General features: G+C 35.6%; 1 protein-coding gene across 1 annotated transcript; it reads right to left on the reverse strand.

Moving 5' to 3' along the window:
• Positions 1–5,104: 5,104 nt before the first annotated feature.
• On the reverse strand, positions 5,105–15,318 carry LOC148877457 (V-type proton ATPase subunit d2). The gene is made up of 10 exons (XM_088941479.1): positions 14,861–15,318; positions 12,474–12,594; positions 8,153–8,260; positions 7,975–8,077; positions 7,131–7,211; positions 6,964–7,049; positions 6,775–6,834; positions 6,645–6,693; positions 5,818–5,952; positions 5,105–5,525 (listed from the first exon to the last, which is right to left on the reverse strand). The coding sequence occupies exons 1-10, from the start codon at positions 15,039–15,041 to the stop codon at positions 5,394–5,396; spliced, it is 1,056 nt and encodes a 351-aa protein (XP_088797605.1). The 5' UTR covers positions 15,042–15,318; the 3' UTR covers positions 5,105–5,393.
• Positions 15,319–19,232: the final 3,914 nt, after the last annotated feature.

The following is a 19,232-nucleotide window of genomic DNA, read 5'->3' on the forward strand; positions in this document are numbered from 1 at the left end:
TAGCATTAAGCGTGTTAATTTATCAGGTGAAAGATTCCTTTGGCTTAGAAGTTAACTTGTCTTGTATTAAAACATTTTTCATCCATTCTCTTGTTTTGCAATTATCTGGAAATCAGCTACAGCAGTTTGTAGCAAACCCTTTGGCTTCGGTGTAAATACAAAATTACACCGATGGAATTTTACAACGGTCAGATTTCTGAGTGTAAAATGCAAACCGGCTTTATACTCCTTTTACACTCTTGTGTGTTTGGATGAACGATGTAAAAGGTAGCATCGCTTAAGCCTTTGATTTCTCAGTCCATCTCTTTTTTCCATGTCCAACATTGAGCATGATCTTCAAAAGCCTAAAAAGTTGTTGAGATAAATGTTTTCGTTTTCTCGGAGAACAAGAACCCCTATTTTTCTATGATGAATCAGTGGATGAATGATGAATCGGTGTTAAATGTTTACATGAAATTAAAAGGGAAAACATGAGAAAGAACAAGAGCTATGTAGGATTTCTAGACAAAATCGAGTAACAGGGAAACCCACGGAAAATCAATTTGGGGTATAATTCTGGCTCTGGGATCGAAATATGCTGCATCTGTGATAAGAGCTTTGTAAGATTTAGGCTTATAGACTGACTTTGATTTTGGGATCGAAAAGTGGAGTTTCTTTGCCGCTACTGTAGTTTCAGAAGCTTCTCTTGTTCAAGACATGTTTGGGTTTTCACTGCTGACCGACTGATTCCATCTTGGAATCTTGGACGTTACATCGGCCGCCAACCAGATGTCTGAGGTCATGGTGGCTGCTACAACAGTTCTTGGAGAGAGAAAAAGAGAGAGAGAGAGAGAGAATCACACTCACCGGCGAAGCAGCGACACCAAGAGATACTACTGGGAGAACTACCTTTGCACCGATGAAGAGATGAGAAGAGGTTTTTACATCGATTTTTTCGATATATTTTACATCGATTCTTGATGTAAAAATCTATTGAAAAGCTTGTTTACATTGATACGTTTTTATTTTACACTCCAATCAAACAGCTGTAAAACCAGAGTAAAATTACATCAAACCAGATTTTACACTGCTTCCAAACGCAGCCTTAAGCTGGATAGAAGGGTAATATGCAATCATCATGTGAACTCAAAACTAAACAAAGAACCTCAAAGAGGATTAGATTTTCTTCTGTCTACAAAGGTAAAAAGACTACAATAAATCGGTACATGCAGTGATCCCCATGGTCAGATTGATTAGTTTCATAGTGACTTTACCAAATTCATGCAGAGTCGGAGATTTGGTGTTATGGAAGCTAGAGCAGCTGCCAACCTTTGAAGTTGATCTGTGGTGCTTTACAAGAGGGACTAATGACTGCACGCATCTGTAATCAGCAGCATCCATAATCTGTACGACCTCTCTGTGAGTCGTGGCAAAGCTTTTTTTACACATGCAAGATGATCAATAAAAACAAATGAGAATGTTAGAAGATAATTGAGCAGAGAACCTGACTACGAATGCAAGTAATATGAACAGCTAAGAACATACCCAAGATACAAGAACACCTTTTCCGGGAGGCCTTTTCATGTCAACTGGCACTCTGCCTGTGAGCAACTCCAATAGCACAACTCCAGAACTGCATACGTCTGATTTTGTAGTCAGGTACCCGGTTAACGCCTGATTACTCCCTTCTCCAAGTCATTTAACAGAGTAAACACATCCATTCTCAAGCTAAGGCAGTTTAACATGATAGTCTGCTCTTCTCTTTAACAATGTCATTTAACAGAGAAAAACAATACTATTACTAAGACTAATCTTAGGTGCATGCATTTCTAAGCTTCAAAAAGAAATTAAACAAAAGAGAGGAATAAAATAGTTACAGGTGGAGAACATTGTTTCATGCTATTCATAAATAAACCCCACCCAATGTAAATGTCAATCATAATCAAGGTTCAAAGTCCGTATTGTCCAATATGTATCATATCGGGAGCACCCCAATATGCCCCTACAGAGAGTGTATTGGACTTCTGACCAGTTCAAGGGGTGGAGGAGCCTTAAACCGGCCCCCTTGAACCGGTTTTGAAAAAAATAAAAAAAGTAAATAAAAAAACTGATACTGCCTGATACGCCCCTACCGACGTATCAGGTGTATCGATATTTAGAACCTTATATATGATGGAATCAGATGTTTTTAATTATTTCCAGAGCTAACAGTTTTTTTTTTCATAATTTCTTCCTTAAGCGGAGGTGGTGGTGAGATGGCTAAATGAAGACAATATTGGTTTGTGGAACTATATCAATGAAAAGAAAAAATTTAAATGGCCAACCAGGGACATTGAGATGAAATACAGTTGGTGAAGGGAATTGCTAACTCACTTGTTGACGGGTTAACAAATTTGTAAAGGGCGAATCGAGATTTTTTGTTTTGGGCTCATTTCTAATTTTGTTTTCTTTTGTAATTTATTGGTGGGGAAGTGAAGACAGTTTACCTTCGGGGACGATGTATCCCTGGGTGCCCAACAAACGAGTGGAAACATGTTCACCAGCTATACTGGTTCTATACCGTTTGAGTCAGACAGATCCATGGGCTGTATGTTGTGGCCCAAATCCAATAATTCTAAGCTGTCCATGTTTATTCCATTCATGATGTGATGTGGCCCATGTAGGTAGGGGTGTCAATTGGATTGGATTTGGTCCAATCCGATCCAGTCTAATGTGAATTCATTATAAATGGATCAGGTTCAATCCAATCCAATGAATGTTTTGGACCAATTTTGATTGGTCTAATTCAATGCCTGGACTGCCCAATCTATTCAAATTCATTTTAATTTAGATTGGTTTCAACCCAAACCTGGTTCATTGATACATATATTCTTATCTTATGTTAATGGACCAGATATTGGCTTAATCCAATCCAATCCAATATAAATTTGTTACGGATGGATCAGGTCCAATCCAATCTAATAAATATTTTGGATCAAATTGGTCCAATCCAATGTCTTATTGGTCCATCCAATCCGTCCAAATTGATTTTGGACTGGAGGGAGTCCAATCCAAAACCGGTCCACTGACACCCTTACATGTAGGTCTCATACAAAACAAGTTGTGTATTACCGTAGCACCCAACAATTCCACCACTGATCCTATAAATCTTTCACAAGATCCTTGTCTGAACTTCCCTTAAAACTTTGAGAGTTGATCATATCAAATCTCTTTGCGACTGCAATGCTTCTTCTGTAAAAGATGGGCGATCGATTTGCAATCCAATCTGATTACTCCCTTCTCCAAGTCAGTCTCGACGGTTGCCAATGAACCTGATGTCCCTAGTTCAACCTTTGTTTCTTTGTTTATATTCCTACAACTGCAAATCGTTTATCATCAACTGGCTCAGGGGGCCAAAAGTTCAATTCAGGATTTCATATTTTTTTGAACAGCCGCCAGCTGATGCTCTTGATGCATAAAACTTTGTGCCAAAAATTATGGTTGGTTGCATTCATTAAAAAAAAAAAAAAAGGTTGGTTGCTGCTTAGAATATATCCTTGTGGTGTTCTCTTCTTCAACCCCTTCACCAACGAGGACTAAACTTCCAGATTTACCTAAGCCTTACCAGTTTCAAGTAGCTTCCTTCTCATCTCCACCAACTTCTTCTAATTATATTGTTTTTGGTGCTAATTCTCTTAAACACCGACTTGATTCATATATTTTTCATTCTCTTGATGAAGACAACTGCATTGTTTATCAAAATCTACCAAACAATATGCCCTTCTACCAATCCGTGACCAATCTTGTTTTCTACAAGGGACTCTTTTACTGCCTTGCTATGGATGGAAGCTTGGCAACCTTGAACTCAAGAAAGAACATGGAGAGTAGACATAATTGGACTCTTCTGGGCAGACCCAAAGCAACAATTCGTTTACAAACCTATCTGATGTTTTCTTTTTTTTTTTGGTAACTCCTATCAGATGTTTTTAGTGGAATGTAATGGAGCTCTTTTATCAGTGTTTCTTGGCCAAGGAGGTGAATGGATACGTGTTTAGGCTGCATTTGGCATTCCTTCTTTTAAGGACTTGTCTCCTTTTTATAGTTAAAAACTCAGTGAGGAGATAAGTCCTTAAAATAAGAAATGGTACTGAAAGAAGATCAGACGCTATTTGTTAGCACTTGGCCGTCTCTCTCAAGAAAGAAAGTGGCAAGGAGAATGACTAACAAAATTTTCTTTTCATGATTCAACATTGATGATAGAAGCAACAAGACCCGTCAATATAGTATGTGCTACTCTTTAAGTACTAAAAAGTACTAAACTCTTGGAAGTGATTATTCCAGCAAAGGTTTATATGGCATAAAATAAAGGGAGAATGATGGTTCAGCCCAGGGTCAGAATTGTAGGCCAAAGTACTGTTGGGGTAGGTGTTAGCTTGGAATTGATATCAATTCACAGGCATTGGTGCATAAAGTGTGGGTATTTAACATTTTGAATGTGTATAGATCTGCAGTGAGATTCAGAAATTTGCATTGGGCATGTCCGTATTTCTCCATAAAATAAAAGGGAGGGTGGACTTTATATAGATTGAACCAAGGTTCAAAATATCGATACACCCGATACGCTGATAGGGGTGTATCAGGTGAATTGATAACTTTTTTTTTTTTTACTTTTTTTTATATATTTTTTCCAAACTGATTCAAAGGACCGATTTTGAGCTCCACCCGCTGAACCGGTCAGACCCCTATACACCCACTGTAGGGGCATATCGGAGAAGTCCCGGAACGATATGTATCGATACTTTGAACCTTAGATTGAATCCAGTTTTGTAATATCGCCAGAAGAGGAACTCAATTGGGTTGTGAATCTTCTCCCAAGATGGTAGCTATCTCAACTTACAACTTTTGTTATTTATTTATTTATTTTTTTTCATGCATTATAATTACTTTCGTTCTATAGTTTGATTTTGTTAGGAATTGCCAATTTATAATTCTGATTCACCATTCGAAGAATACAATGTTATAGTGTTTTATCCAATTTTATGTCTATTTCAAGTGTTTGTGTGGATTCTCAAAAAATGAGTCTTGTTTCACAAAATATTTATTTATTTTGTCACCTACGTACAAGGTAAATTAAAAGATAAAGAAATAATAAATGCGACCTCAGTCCTCCATAATGTATTATCGGGCAAAGATAAAATTCAATTTGAAAACTTGTTTGAAAAAAAAAAACACTGAATCCATACACGGATTTCTTTCCTATACATACATAAATTCTGATTACTTATTAATAATTATTAACCCGTGCAACTTGGAAATAGTTACATGGGAAGTAGCAGAAGCAATCTCTGCAACCTACAACAATAAAATAAGAGATGTAGAAAAGAATACAGAAAAGGCCAGGAACTTTTCATTTTATGTGATGGATTTTGAAGCATCTAAAATATAAACACGACACTGTCATGAACTCTGGACTTCTGGTTCTGTGCCACACACTCAGATATCCACATTAGGTTCCTGATCTCCTGCTCTCTTAACCTCATGTATGCGAAGAAAACACCATAATGGAACTGAAAATCAAAAAGAAAATCAATCATCATTCTTCATGTTGATAACATCATAGTGTAAGTAAATAAAATAAAAAAGTAAATGTAAGGCACTTTTTTACCATAAATGGACTAGTTAATAGATTTATTAGTATAGTTTCGTGTCTTGAAACACTTTCTGGCTCAACGAATTGACCAACCAATCTGTGGATTTTTTAGCTTGTAAACCATGAAAGCTTAATGCCCTGTCCCCTCAAATTAATATTTACATGAGAATACAAAACGAAACTGGTTTCATGGTGCCCGAAGTATGTACCTGTTGTTCGAAGGCCAAGCAGAGTCTTTTCACCTCCTCTTCATAAAATGCTTTGTCTAGCATTTGGCTCTCTCCATAAGATAACTTGGCAAAAATAGACTGGTAAGCAGGATATTTCTCCAGGGCACCACGAACCTACAACAGTAATCCAATCCATGAAAGGCTATGAGTAGAAGCACAATGAGTTGAGTATCAGAAAGAATGACAAGGAAAAGTGAGGACTATACATCTAGAAAATAGAAATCAAGAACTCTATTGGGCTTCATGTCAAAATAATTAGGTTTTTTAATTGCATTTGTATTAAATATATGCAGGTTATTCTTCAGAGAAAGATACCACTACACTTACAGACAGGATATTTGTGGTTCTCAGATTGAACAAAACAAGAGGCCAACGATAGTGTTTAGTCCTTTTGCAAGGATTAACATTGCGTAACGTAACAGTCACTTAAATCATGAAAATACATTTTCATATCTAAAAGTTTTTTCTTATATACATTACAAGTCAAACATTCATAATTGACCAAACAAGTAATGCACAATGCTGACTAACAGGTCCAACTTAAGAAAGCATTCATGGTTCTTAAAATTAAGTCATGAAAACGCATTCTCATAAATTCTTGTTATGTACATTACAAATCAACTATTCATAACTGACCAGACAAGTAATGCACGGTGTTGACTAACAGGTAAGCCCAACTTAAGAAAGCAGTAAAGGTTGCTAACATTTTATTTCATCAAATAGTGGAAGATCCTTTAAAGAACATAAACAAGAAGAGAAGATAATCCTTCCAATGTTGGAAATGGAATTCTGTTAAAGAAACTTACCTGATCGACGTCTTCACAGACCGCAAGTTCCTCATGCCCATAGGGATATCTACAAAGCAGAAATACAATATAATTAGTAAAATCTTCATTCCGGGCTAAAAAAAAAAAAAGGCTTGCAGGAGAAGCTTACAGCAAACCAAAATTAGAGTAGAGCTTCTTGCGGTCATCCCGTGTCAGCTCAGTGCCAATACTGCAAAAAGGAAACCACAGGCATGTAAAAGTTCCATATGTGGAAGTGTAGAAGAGTATCAAAATACCTAAAGAAAACTGGCAGCATGAGACAACAACATGCACACTTATATACAGTTATACACTCTACCTGTTTATTGTGATATTGACAGCCCGTTTGTCAGCCTCGAAGGCTAAAAGGTCAGTCATAATCTCTGCAGTAGCACCTCCAAGTTTCTGCTTGAAAATATAACTTTAGACGCTTTCACATAGATTTCAATAGATCATTTCTCTATAAACTTTGTAAATAATGCTCACCTTGCAAAACTTATAGAAATCTTCAAGGTATGCCTTGTAAAGAGTGTTCCTCATAATTTCAATGTTCATGTCATCCAAGTCCTATAGAAGGTGCAAAACAAAGATAATGAAATAACAGTATAAATGTGGAAACAACCATTTTTCATGCTTAGAAATGAAGTTTTGTCCTCTCTTAAACAAAATTGAAAAAACAGATCATTTTCAACTAGTGCATATTGACAGATTCTATCTGCGTGACAAGAAGCAATATTTAAAATTAGAAATTAAATTATGAAGTATACCTATCTATTGGACTACTATTTAAGAGTGTCTACCTTTTAAGTAGGCTAAATGAAAGAATATATTACTAATTGTCCCAAAGCTAATTTATATCCCACCATATAAATGTTTAAAGGTTACAAAGTATTAATGTCCTAAAAACTGTTCACATAAAAAACCACAGAAAACAATTTTTTGGCTTTAGAAATTCACTGCTCATGTTAGGGGTGTTTGTTTGGTTGGTTTAGTTAGAACCAAGAACCTAACCAACATTTTGGTTTGGGCATTCTAACAAACCGAACCGAACCGCTCTTGTTGTCATAACGAACCAAATTCAATTCAGTTTGGGCCCATTAACAAGCTCGACAAGTTAATAAATAATATATGTATTAATAAATATTATATATTATATTAATAAATAAAATTTGTAATAATATATATATATACATACATACATACATATGTATTAATATATATCGGTTTATTCTGTTTTCGGTTTGGTTTGGTAGCCGAATTTGAACACCCCTAGCTCATGTGCTAGAAAAATGCAAATATCTAAAATATATGGAATTCACCAGGTCAATACCTCAGACGTAATGCATTCAGAGAAATATGGAGCCAATGGTGTGTCAACAAGCACTAATCTGTAAAGCTCACGCATATTCTGTGCTACTGCAAGGCTAGCAATACTGAGAAAGAAAAAGAAGATGAGCATGGACTGTTAAGGATCAAAAACTAGACGAACTGCTTGATAAAGACATTACCTGTCAAACATTCCCAAAGGGTGGCATTTCTCTAATAATTCTTGAACATCCCTCTCATGTAAAGTTCCAGTTACAATAAGAACAACATTGTCAATCATGTGACCATACCTGGAAAAAACAACAAAATACAGAATCATTGTCTGTCCTAATTTTGATCTCAACACCTTATACTTTTTACCTCATCTTCCTCTCTCCTTCAACAAGAAGGGGGGAGATCTTATGGAGATGAACTAGGATTTAGTCCTACGGAGCATTTGGGAGGAAAGGAATGCTAAAATTATCAATGACAAGAAATTGGAGCCACAAAGATTTTGCCCCGATAAGTATGGCTCCTCACACCTTTTACTACAGAAGAGTTTAAGTGATCTTTCTGGATTTGATAATTAGAAGATTCCAGGGAAGTATCCACAGACAGCCATTACAGCAGGGTGGGTGCCTCTTACCCCATTGTGAAGCTAAACTTAGACAAAATAATAGAAATCTGGTCTATTCTTGGTGGGAGGAGCTGCCAGGGACAGTACAGGTGAAATAAAGTGGGGATTGTAGTCCCAGCAGGAAAAAAGGGGTTCATTCAGATCTGAGATTTTGGCCTTTGTTGATGGGATAAGACTAGGGTATGAATCTGGAAGGGAACTTCATCAAACGGGAGATTTTCAAGTTGTTTTTAGCATAATGGAGTTTCATTTAGATGGTCCTAGTATTTGGATCATTTTATTCAACAGGTTAAATCTTTGGCATCCAAAATGAATAACTTATTCAGCTTGATTTGAAGATCACCAAACTCCTTTGCAGAGAGGGTATCACAAGAGGGTTTACACATACCCAGATAAACATTTCCATTTCTAGTGCAATCTGAAAAGCAAACTTAGTGTGCCTAACGATTCTGGGAATGGATTCAAGTGGCCTTTTCATCATGCATTAATCAAGCTTCATATCTATGTCTGCACTTAAGTTTTCTACTATGTGTACTTTTTTGTATATTTATTAGACTGTACCATTACTTATAAGAAAGAGAATGGTCTACATTGAGAAATTCCTAAAAACGTAATTAGTAAATTAAGACCAATGTCAAACAATATCCACTTCTTAGAAAAACCATCAAACTCCAACTACTTCATTCACCTGGGTAATTCATCTTTCTGTTTTCTCATAATATTATGGCCTTAGACCTAGCACTTTAGCTTCATGATAAAGCTCATCAATGAAATAAACACTTCTAGTGAGACAATCCACAACTAAGTTACCAGACATGGGGACCTAGGTAGACAGGATCTTCAATCTAGAGGACAAAGGTCTAGTTTCTCCAGTGTTCCTCCAAAGTCCCCTAGCATGACAAGCCATTCTTTAGATAACGACTCGCTTACCTCCCTCCATAACAATCCTCATAAAAACTAAAAATAATGAAAAGTTTAGCTCTTGTAGAAGATAAATCTCAACTTTAACAAGGATGCTTGTACCTGGTGGAACTGTGAAGGTAAAAAGAATGGTGCCAGAAACCAAGGGTTTACAATGAAATGGCACTTGGTCTTGGTATTGATGAGTTATGACATTTTACCACCCTAATTAGCTGGGAAGCATGCCAGTTGCGTACAACCCTCCGATCCCTAATAGGATAGGGTAAGAAAAGATGTCATCTCTTTTACTCTTTATGTTTTTTCTTGTGAAGATTAACTATTTAACTTATTCTGCATGAACCGAAATTTTGTCGTTTCATGTTATGCATCCCTTCCACCATTTTGTGCTTCTCTCTCTCTCTCTCACTCTCTCTTCATATTTACCTAATTCACTGAAGCCTCCATTATTCTAAATGTTCTCCTAGCAAAACCTTCTGAACCATGTAGTCATGGATAAACTAGTTTTAAGCAAGTCCATATTTGTTTTTCATGATAACTTTGTTTACGTATACACTGCTCTCCTTATTACCAGTGTTGTAGAACTTGAGTGCTCAGCTTGCTTTGCATCCTGGTAGTTGACTGGATTGTTTGGAGTGGAAGGCTCTAATCTTTTGCGGAATACGAATATTTCCATCACCATTATAGAAAATAATGACAAATGAACATTTTCTCATTCCACCATACAGAATTGTGAAGACATGAAGGTTTTAAGGAAAGAAACGAAAACAACAGGCTGAATTCCTTGTGTCATACTAGGGGTGGGGGTTCTGACAATTCAGTGCCTGAGGTAGGCCTTTCCAGGGAAGTTGTTAGGAGATGGATTATGTCTTGGGGATTGTCTTTGCCAGCATAGATGCTGTGGCTTGTATTTTATTATTTTCTTTTGCTTTGAGATTTGGCCTTCATCTTTCCTATCCTGGCCTCTCTTTGCCCAAGGGCTTTTGGTATTGTACCTTTTTATTAATGAACTATCTTGTTGTAAAAGGAATAGAAAAAGAAAATATGAGAAAAATACATGCATACTTTCAATATTTTAAGCTAGATTCAAGATGAGTTTTGGGACAGTGATAATCTTTTCACTAGATGTAAAGTGTAATGAGTCTAATGACAAGCCGCTCAAATGTCTATTCCTGTCACTCTTCTCTGTGACAGAGAATAAATATATATATATATATATCTTCTCTGTGAAGTCTTGTGTAGGGCCATATCTATTGGTCCTCATCCAAAATTTTGCACTTTTTGTTCTTTTTGAAGTACGATGGGTGGACCGGGGACGAAGCCCCTGGATCACCAACCAAGACCCTTGAGGCAAGCCCAAACAAGTCTGTGTAAGGATCTTAAATTCTTAATCCCTACAAAAAATGATTTTATAATTTTAATTATCTTTTAAAAATATCTTTTAATGGGATAAATGAATGAACAACATTAGTAAATAGGGGGTTCTTGGAGCTTCGGTGAGCAAGTGGATGTGTTCTTTGTGAGTCAAAGGCTGAGAGTACTGTACTCCTGTTGCTTGATTGCAACTTCACAAGTTTTATCTGGGGTTTCTTTTATCGGTTGGCTAAAATGGAACAGTGGTCACCTCAGCTCCCTAAGGACATTTTTGACCATTGTCCATATAGTACAGGAGGTGGGAAGCGAAGATTTTCTGAAGTTATGTGTCGTTTGCAGTTTTCTGGGAAGCATGGAAAGAAAGAGGAAAACATGTGTTTTTGATGGCAAACATAAGTCCAAAGAAAAATTGTGAGAAATCATTGGTGCGAGGATGGTGAATTGGGTCATGTTACTTCCATAGTTTAGAGGCATCAAGACAGAAAACTTTGGAGCAGATTTTGGAAAACCATAGGTAAAGACTGAGGTTTTTTATATGATGTCTGGATCAGTTTTCTATTTGTTCCTATCTTTGTTTTGGGTGATGCCTCATCAGCTTGCTTTCTTTTGTAATTTTTTTTTTAATTTTAATAAAACTTTCTTTTTATTGATCTTCAAAAAACATTGTTGTTTTAAAATGTTTGACAGTTGCAACCTGTTATCATTTATTATATTTACCAATGTTGAGTATCTAAATGGATGATCTCTAGTTGAAATTTGTTAACAGGGCAGACTAAGGAAGCTGGGCACCTGGGCTAGCGAGAAAATACTTTTAGATGGACAAGTAATTAAAGGGATCTAGGATGGAGAATGATGGACCTACAGGTTAATAAGCTTGATATTTAATTACAGTCAGTAGTACTGGACATTCTAAAGTAACTGTAGCCTGTATGTATGCTAAAAGTGGTGTGAAAATGAGTTTAGGTAAGGTGTATGCTAAGCGTGGCTGTGATAGGATTAATTTCTCCTGGACCTAGGGAATTAACTAAGTGGATGATTTTAGCTTTTGGGTTTCTCTGCCTAGCTATGGGAGTAAGTATGTTTTTGAGAAATTGAAAATAAAAAAGGCTCACTTGTTTGAGGATGAAATATGTCCAAATAAAGCCTTGAATTACGTTTCATGTAACAGGAGACCCTACATCTATTCTGGGGGTTAAGGAGAAGCACAAACCACGGGATACTGTAGAGTCACAATATTTAATCGTCATTCACTACTTATCAAAATAAAAAGCACAGCATAGAGCTTTATCTAAGGTGTGGTCAATCTACTGGGGGTCCTCTATTAGTAGACATTATCTTTATTATTGCTATTGGATTTACTGCCCATCTTGCTTTTTATTTTTTGTCACATCATCCCAACCTTTTAGGTTTATGGTCTCTATATTTAATTTTCCTCTTTTATTAATAAAATTCTTTTTACTTGTTGCTGATTTAAAAAAAAAAAGGATCAGCAAGCAATCTCTCCAATTAATTAGTCTTCTTGAATTGTCAAGGTATGCTACTAACAAAATAAATGCTATGAAATTCTATAAAGAAAAATCTGAAGCTATACTTACGTTATATACTCTAGGAAGGTCGATAGGGGTTCTGTCGCTTGGCACAACATGTGTTTATATTCATCAACCAGCTTAAGAGTGCATTTCTCCACAACTGTAGTTGTATGCAAAGGGGAAGGCTCTGCAGGAAGCTTATAAGAAATCAGTGATTTAAATGGTACAGGAAATTCAGAGAGACATTTGTCAAGATTAACATTGGTGGCAAAGACAACATACAGCAGCCAATGTGGAACCTCAAATGTACAAAAGGACCTAATAAATGGGACCAAGTAGTCCAGATCCAATTCAATAGGCAAAGGGCATAAAAGATAATAAATATACTTCTTATTATGAAGGTGATGCATTCTTTTAACTATAGACCAATGTTTTACACTGTTTTGTACTCTGAGAAGTTAAAAATGGTTTTCCCCAGGATTATTGTATCATCAATACCTTTTTTTTTTTTATGAATATCATCAATACCTTTTAATGGTATTAAGAAGATCTAGATATTTATATGCAATAAACTTTGGTACAGAATTAACCCAATAATAATAGTAGCAATAAGAAGATAAAAGTTGTGGGCCAGTGGATAAAAGTTATTCCAAGTAATCGGATTTGAGGTTTCCATATTGCATAAAAGATTGCATTTATGGTTTGGACTGCTTTCCTTGCCAAATGCCTTATAATGGACTGACTAAGTACTAGAAGAGAAATGCCATTATTTGATAATACTGTAGCCTGTATGGACTGGTTGATAAAATCACCAATCATATTTTCTTTATTTCCATTCAAGTCAAGTTCTATGGGACCATTTTCTAATTACTTTTGGGAATAATTGGAGTTTTTTTAGGCATCAACCATAGATATCTTTTTGTGCTAGCAACTAAAAGGATTAAGCAAAAGAGGTAAAACTCTATGGTCATCTTCCCTTTAACATGGAAGGAAAGAAATTTTTGCATCTTTGAGAACCAAAGACTCAAATAGAGGCAATGTTGAGGAAGGTGGGTGCAACATTCTCATGGCTACTGTATACAAGGAATACAGGAAAATCCCTCCCTATAGATGGTTGTTTTTCTTTTGAATAACATTTTTCCCTTTGGCACCATGGGGCTTGATGTACAACTCTTGGGATGCACATGACTCACACTAGTGCTCCCTATAGTACTTATTTAATACATGATACTTTATTTTAAATAATAAAATAAAAGATTTATAAGGATAAAATCTTTAAGAAAGAACATGCCCAAAAATGAATGTGGCAGAAATGCATATGCTTAGATGGTTTAGTGGAAAAATTAGGAAGAAAGGAACAGAGATGAAGTCATTCAAAGGAACCTAGGAGTAGCTCCAATATGTGATGATATGAGAGAAAGTAGACTAAGATGGTTTGGTCACATGCATAAAAGGCCATCAACAGCACCCATAAGAAGGAGTGATTTGTTGCAAGTTGAAGGGGCTAGAAGGGATAGGTAGGACAAAATAGGACATGCATAGAAGTATTAAGAAATTATTCGAGTGCCAATAATTTAATAATGCTTATAGCATTAAACAGAAAGGACCGGGAAAACAGAAGTCGTATAACCTACCCCATGTAGTTGGGACAAGGCTTGGATGATGACGATAAAAGCATTAAGACATTGTGACCACATATTATTTGAAATAATGTGGATGTGCCAGATTATAATTACAACTAATAATGTTTTAAGAGGTAGAGGCATGGGCCGAGGCTTTAAGATCTTTCTGTGTTTGACACCTAAGCCTCAATGTGGAGAGGTTTAAGCCTCATGAGATCTCATTCTTTCAAGAATACTTAGTCACAGACAGGAATAGTTTTATACAAGAAGATTGTGTTCTTCATATAAACAAGGAGCACAGAATACTAAAAGCTTAAAGAAGCTATATTCTTGTAAATCCTTCAATGCTGTTAGAAAGCTCTTAAATTTGAAGTAAACCTTAAACGTGTTAGACAATCTACAGATATAACAGATTACAAAAATACACAAGGAAAATGTGGAATTGTTCTATAAATCAGTGTTGTTATGAGAATCCTGCTTTAATAATGTATAGATTACATGCTGTTGATGTAAGGCTTGTGTATTGTACTTTTATATATGAGCCTCAAGGTTGAGCTTCAGGGCGTTTTACTTAATCTTCGGATCGACGTTCACACTCCTTTTAGAACACTGGAAGGAAACCAAATATGTTTCTCACTAGCAAAAATAGCTAGAGACTTGAAGATCAACTAATTGAATACGACAATTCAGGTGAAGAACATCAAACATCCATAGAGACCAGATGATCAGAGTGATTGCATTAAAACTCATACTAGCTATCTCTCTTGACAAATATTCCACCTTAAATTTCTAAGATAGACAGAAATTCAAATGGAGACCAGCTCAATTTACCGTTCTGCAGATAGGGACCGTATTCAGTGGCGGAGAGGTGCATCTTGATGTCGTCGAGGGTTTCGCACTGGCACAAATTGTTGTAGTCAGAAGCCGTGAGAAGGCTAGATCTGTGGCCTCGGACGACCGCTTCGAGATATCCGCCATGGATATTGAACGTTAGAGCTTCGAAGCCGTACATCTTAATCCTCAATAGAGAAGGAACCGAGAAGGGAGTCCAGGGAAAGAAGCGATCTAAACGATTTTGCAGAGGTAGTTTCGTAAGAGCCGCTCGGAGCAGAGGGCCGGAGACTCGGAACGTGATGGATACGTCGGTTTTCAATTTTGATAGCCTCTCGCCTCTTGTTCACGGTTGCCGTGCGAAGTTGATTTTTATGCCGCTGCGGCTGGTAAATCAGTTGCTTCGTGTAAAATGGACGGGAGGAGTGGAGATGGGTGTTGTGGGTAACCGACGCAACCCACACCAGTTGGTTTCCGCTTTAACGTGTTGCACGGTTGAACCGGGTCATTTTTTGATGAGTTCATGGGTCCAACAATTAAACCGTCGGTTAAACCGATAAATCAATGATCCAATAATTTTTTGGTATACTTACTAGCTGCTACGGTGCTTATTTGGTTCGATTTTGATTTTTCTTTGCAAAATTTCAGATTTCAACTATAATTCCGTTTGAGTTAAAAAAATTTTAAAAACCGACGAAATTAGTTCGGTTTCTAAAATATATTCATGGTCTAATAACAAAGAAACAAAAGATCTAGTGTCACTCAGGTTCCAAGAAAGTTCATTTGCATGGTTTTGGTAACGAGTTGTTTTGGGTAAATTGCGGACGGCCACCCTGTAATCGAGGGATAGTGATACTAAGGTTAAGACTGTAACGGATCCACGTCCGATTATCATATCGAAATTTTGGATCAGATTCGATTTTAAATTTATAATAAATGTATATAAATATAATATATTAAATTTATCAATTATAAATTATATAAAATAATTTTTATTAGACTTAGATTTTATGGAATCTGACGGGATTCCCTAAACCTTTGGATCCCAGCACTTTACCCTTGCTATACGACCATATCCTGATTTATAGTCATTTGATCTGTTAAAAACTGGATCTAGTTAAGAGTGATTCAAATTTGATCAATTTATAAATGGATACAATACGAATCCACCACTATTCAGTCGAATCAGTCCAATATTATCTGATTTAATTTGATTTAAACATAGTTTATATACTTAAAGTTTATATTGCATTAATCAATAAAGTTGGTTTCAATGTTGTGTTTTCACTTTTTAGTAGAGTCAAATGGTCAAAGGCTCAGGTTTTTTTTCTTTCTTTTATTTTTTTTTCTTTTATTTGCCAAAAAGAAAAAAAGAACTATCCATCTGAGAATATAGTACAAATATAAATATGTTCAGTGCAAATAGATCTTGTCATTTTCATGAATCTTGTATATTTGTATTTAAACTAAATATATTTGTATTTGCACTCTTCCCAAATGGAGCCTAGGACTTAAAAAAGATGACATATGTAATCCAGGGAGGGGTAATATTAGATTTGCTCCCCTCTTACATACTTTAGTAGCTACTTCATGAGCTATATGATTATACCGTCTGTTTTGCAAATAAGGGTGAGCATAATTTGCTTAAAATTGAAAAACCAAAACCGAATAAAAATTTGGGTTTTGGTGTCTGTTTTCAAAATTAAATCTTTGGTTAACAAAAAGAAAAAAAAAAAAAAAAGCTGAATTAACCAAATTTTGTTATGTAATATATTATAATGAAATTTGGTTTTGTAATATATTTATTATAATGCATAATATATTATGTATATTATTGAAATCTGATTTTAACCAAAATAACTGAAAACTAAACCAAAATTTTCGGTTTCAATTATTATAGCAATCATAGTATTTTAAATCTAATTTTTATATTCTCTCCAATTCTGTTCACGATTTTTGGGTCAGCAAATTGCACATTTCAAAGAGAAATGAAACTAATGAGGAAAATCATAGACATATGCACAAGAAGGATTATATTTTTGTATATTACCCAAGACCTGTCAGCCAGAGACCAACGCCGGCAGGAAGTAACTTAGAAGAATTCTTCTGATTTTTTCAGGATCTATGGGATTTGGAAACTCCTTGAGGGCCTGAGGTTATGGTCATAATTCAAGTAATGAAATTATCTAACAAGCAATGCTGGAGAAATATGACCACAGGTGACTGTCAAGTAACCATTTTCTGCTGATTTTTGGAGACCCATTGGACATGGACACTCTTTGAGGGATGGGGTTATGGCCACAATTCAAGGACAGAAACTATCTAACCACCAAAACTGGAGAAAAATGATCACAGAAGGTGATACTATCAAAGTATTAAGTGGCCATTTTGTGGGTTGGATAAGAAGAAAGCTGGTGTGAAAAGGCAAGCATTTGATTGGGGTCAGCTAAACTGTAATCTGTACACCAAACAAATAATGTTTTTGTAGGTCAGCTAAATGTTATTCTTCTATTGCCCTTGCTGTCTATTTTTAAAATTTGGTTCATTTTTATTAAACGAAACTCTTCATTGTTACTTGTCAAAAAAAATTACTGCCCAAGTGCTCATTTGTCAGCTACCAAATTGCTATGCATACCAAATGGAATAGAAAAGAGAAATGAGACTATTCATTTCTCAAATCTAGGACAATGATATGAGTATCCCATCCAATATGTTAATACCATGCTTTTGCTTTTGATGCATATGAACTTAGGCTGCATTTGTAAATGATGCAAATGGAGTGCAAATCTTGGTTTAGGGTAAATTTGCACTCTAGTTCATTTTTGCTTGTGTTTGGCAGCATTATATTTATGCATTGATAAAATGATAGATCAATGCATATTTACATTGATAATAAGATGTAAAAGTACATCAATAAAGAAGAAGTAAATTTGCATTCAAGTGTGTTTTTGATAAAAAAAAAAAGTATATACTTTACTGGAATTCATGTTTGCATCCATTACAGCGAAAAAACTGTTTGATAAGAAGATAAATTTGTCAATACAAAACTAATCTAATTTTGCATTTTATATGAACTGTTTTACATTTTACATATTTGCATTCATACTTATTTGCATTATTTCCAAATGCAGCCTTAGACTCAATTTAGTAAGAGTACGAATACAAATATGTACAGTGCAAATACATACAAAATATAAGATTTTGCACTCTAGATATTTATATTTGTATTCCTTGTCTCCTTCTAAACTAAGCCTTTATCACATTTTGTGTATGTATTCTGCCGAACATGGTGGCACTCCTGATACTTCTTAAATTTTACACAATGATCCTTCTTAGTGAATCATACTGCTTTTGTATCCTCATTGATAAACTACAAGCTATGAATTTAGAAAACATGTGTTATCTGGTTGATTTGGGAGGTGGAATTATCAGTGAGACCATTTTTTTTTTTTTTGCAGGCTGCAGTATATTTCAACAACATTAACTTTGAGGAGCAGCGATGAGAGCAGATTGACATGCCAGTAGGTAAGGTTCAAAATATCAATATGTCCGATATATCGGTCGGGGCGTATTGGGCGAATTGATACTCATTTTTATTATTATTTTTTATCTTTTTGCAATTGGTTCAGGGGGACCAGTTTAAGGCTCTTCTACCCCCTAAACCGGTCAGACCTCCAATACATCCACTATAGTGTCATATTGGCCAATACGGGCCGATACTTATTGATACTTTGAACTTTGCCAGTAGTTCTCTTGCCCCCTTTATAATACTGTTAATAATTTCATTTATACGAATAATGATGTAATTCTGTCGCAATATGCAGGTCGTCTTCTATATTGACCCTGAATTTGAGACACCCTAGAATGGATGGTGTCAACAACTTGATCTTATCCCTACACCTTTTTCAAAGAAGGCGAAGAGTATATATTCTGTCTGTATATGTATTTTCCGCGATAGTGGCTAACTTCCCATTTTTGGCCTTGCGGGTACTTGGTTAAAAAAAGAATATTGGCAGATTGTTTTGCAATTCAACTTTTTACCTATGCCTCTGAATCAGGTTTAAAAAAACTAAAAAAAGAAAAATCAGCTGTGATACAGCCTAATACTCCCTTACCAGTGTATCGGCTGTATTGATATTTTGAACCTTGGTAATATATGCTTAAATTAATAATTGAATCATAGTTTTGAAAATTGGACCAGTTGACCCAGGAACTGGTTGCACCAGTTCTGTTTAATCCTAAAACCACTCCTGAGCCAAAAACCGTTGATTTGGTCAATATCCCACTGACTCAGGAAATCGAACAATCAACCCATCAATCCGGACAATGGCTTTTGGCCATTTTTTTATTTTAATTTTTTATTTTTTATAAT

Source organism: Nelumbo lutea, chromosome 1, assembly GCF_056320005.1.
Source record: "Nelumbo lutea isolate HS-2025 chromosome 1, American lotus-T2T, whole genome shotgun sequence".
Lineage (NCBI taxonomy): Eukaryota > Viridiplantae > Streptophyta > Magnoliopsida > Proteales > Nelumbonaceae > Nelumbo > Nelumbo lutea.

Bases quoted from the DNA above. Each gene is read 5' to 3' on its own strand.
- LOC148877457 (XM_088941479.1), bottom strand. From the start codon at position 15,041: ATGTACGGCTTCGAAGCTCTAACGTTCAATATCCATGGCGGATATCTC. The intron at 7,050-7,130 runs GTGAGCATTATT...ATTTTCAAGCAG, and splicing joins ATTTCTATAAGTTTTGCAAG to AAACTTGGAGGTGCTACTGC. The intron at 6,694-6,774 runs GTAAGCTTCTCC...TCTGCTTTGTAG, and splicing joins TACTCTAATTTTGGTTTGCT to ATATCCCTATGGGCATGAGG.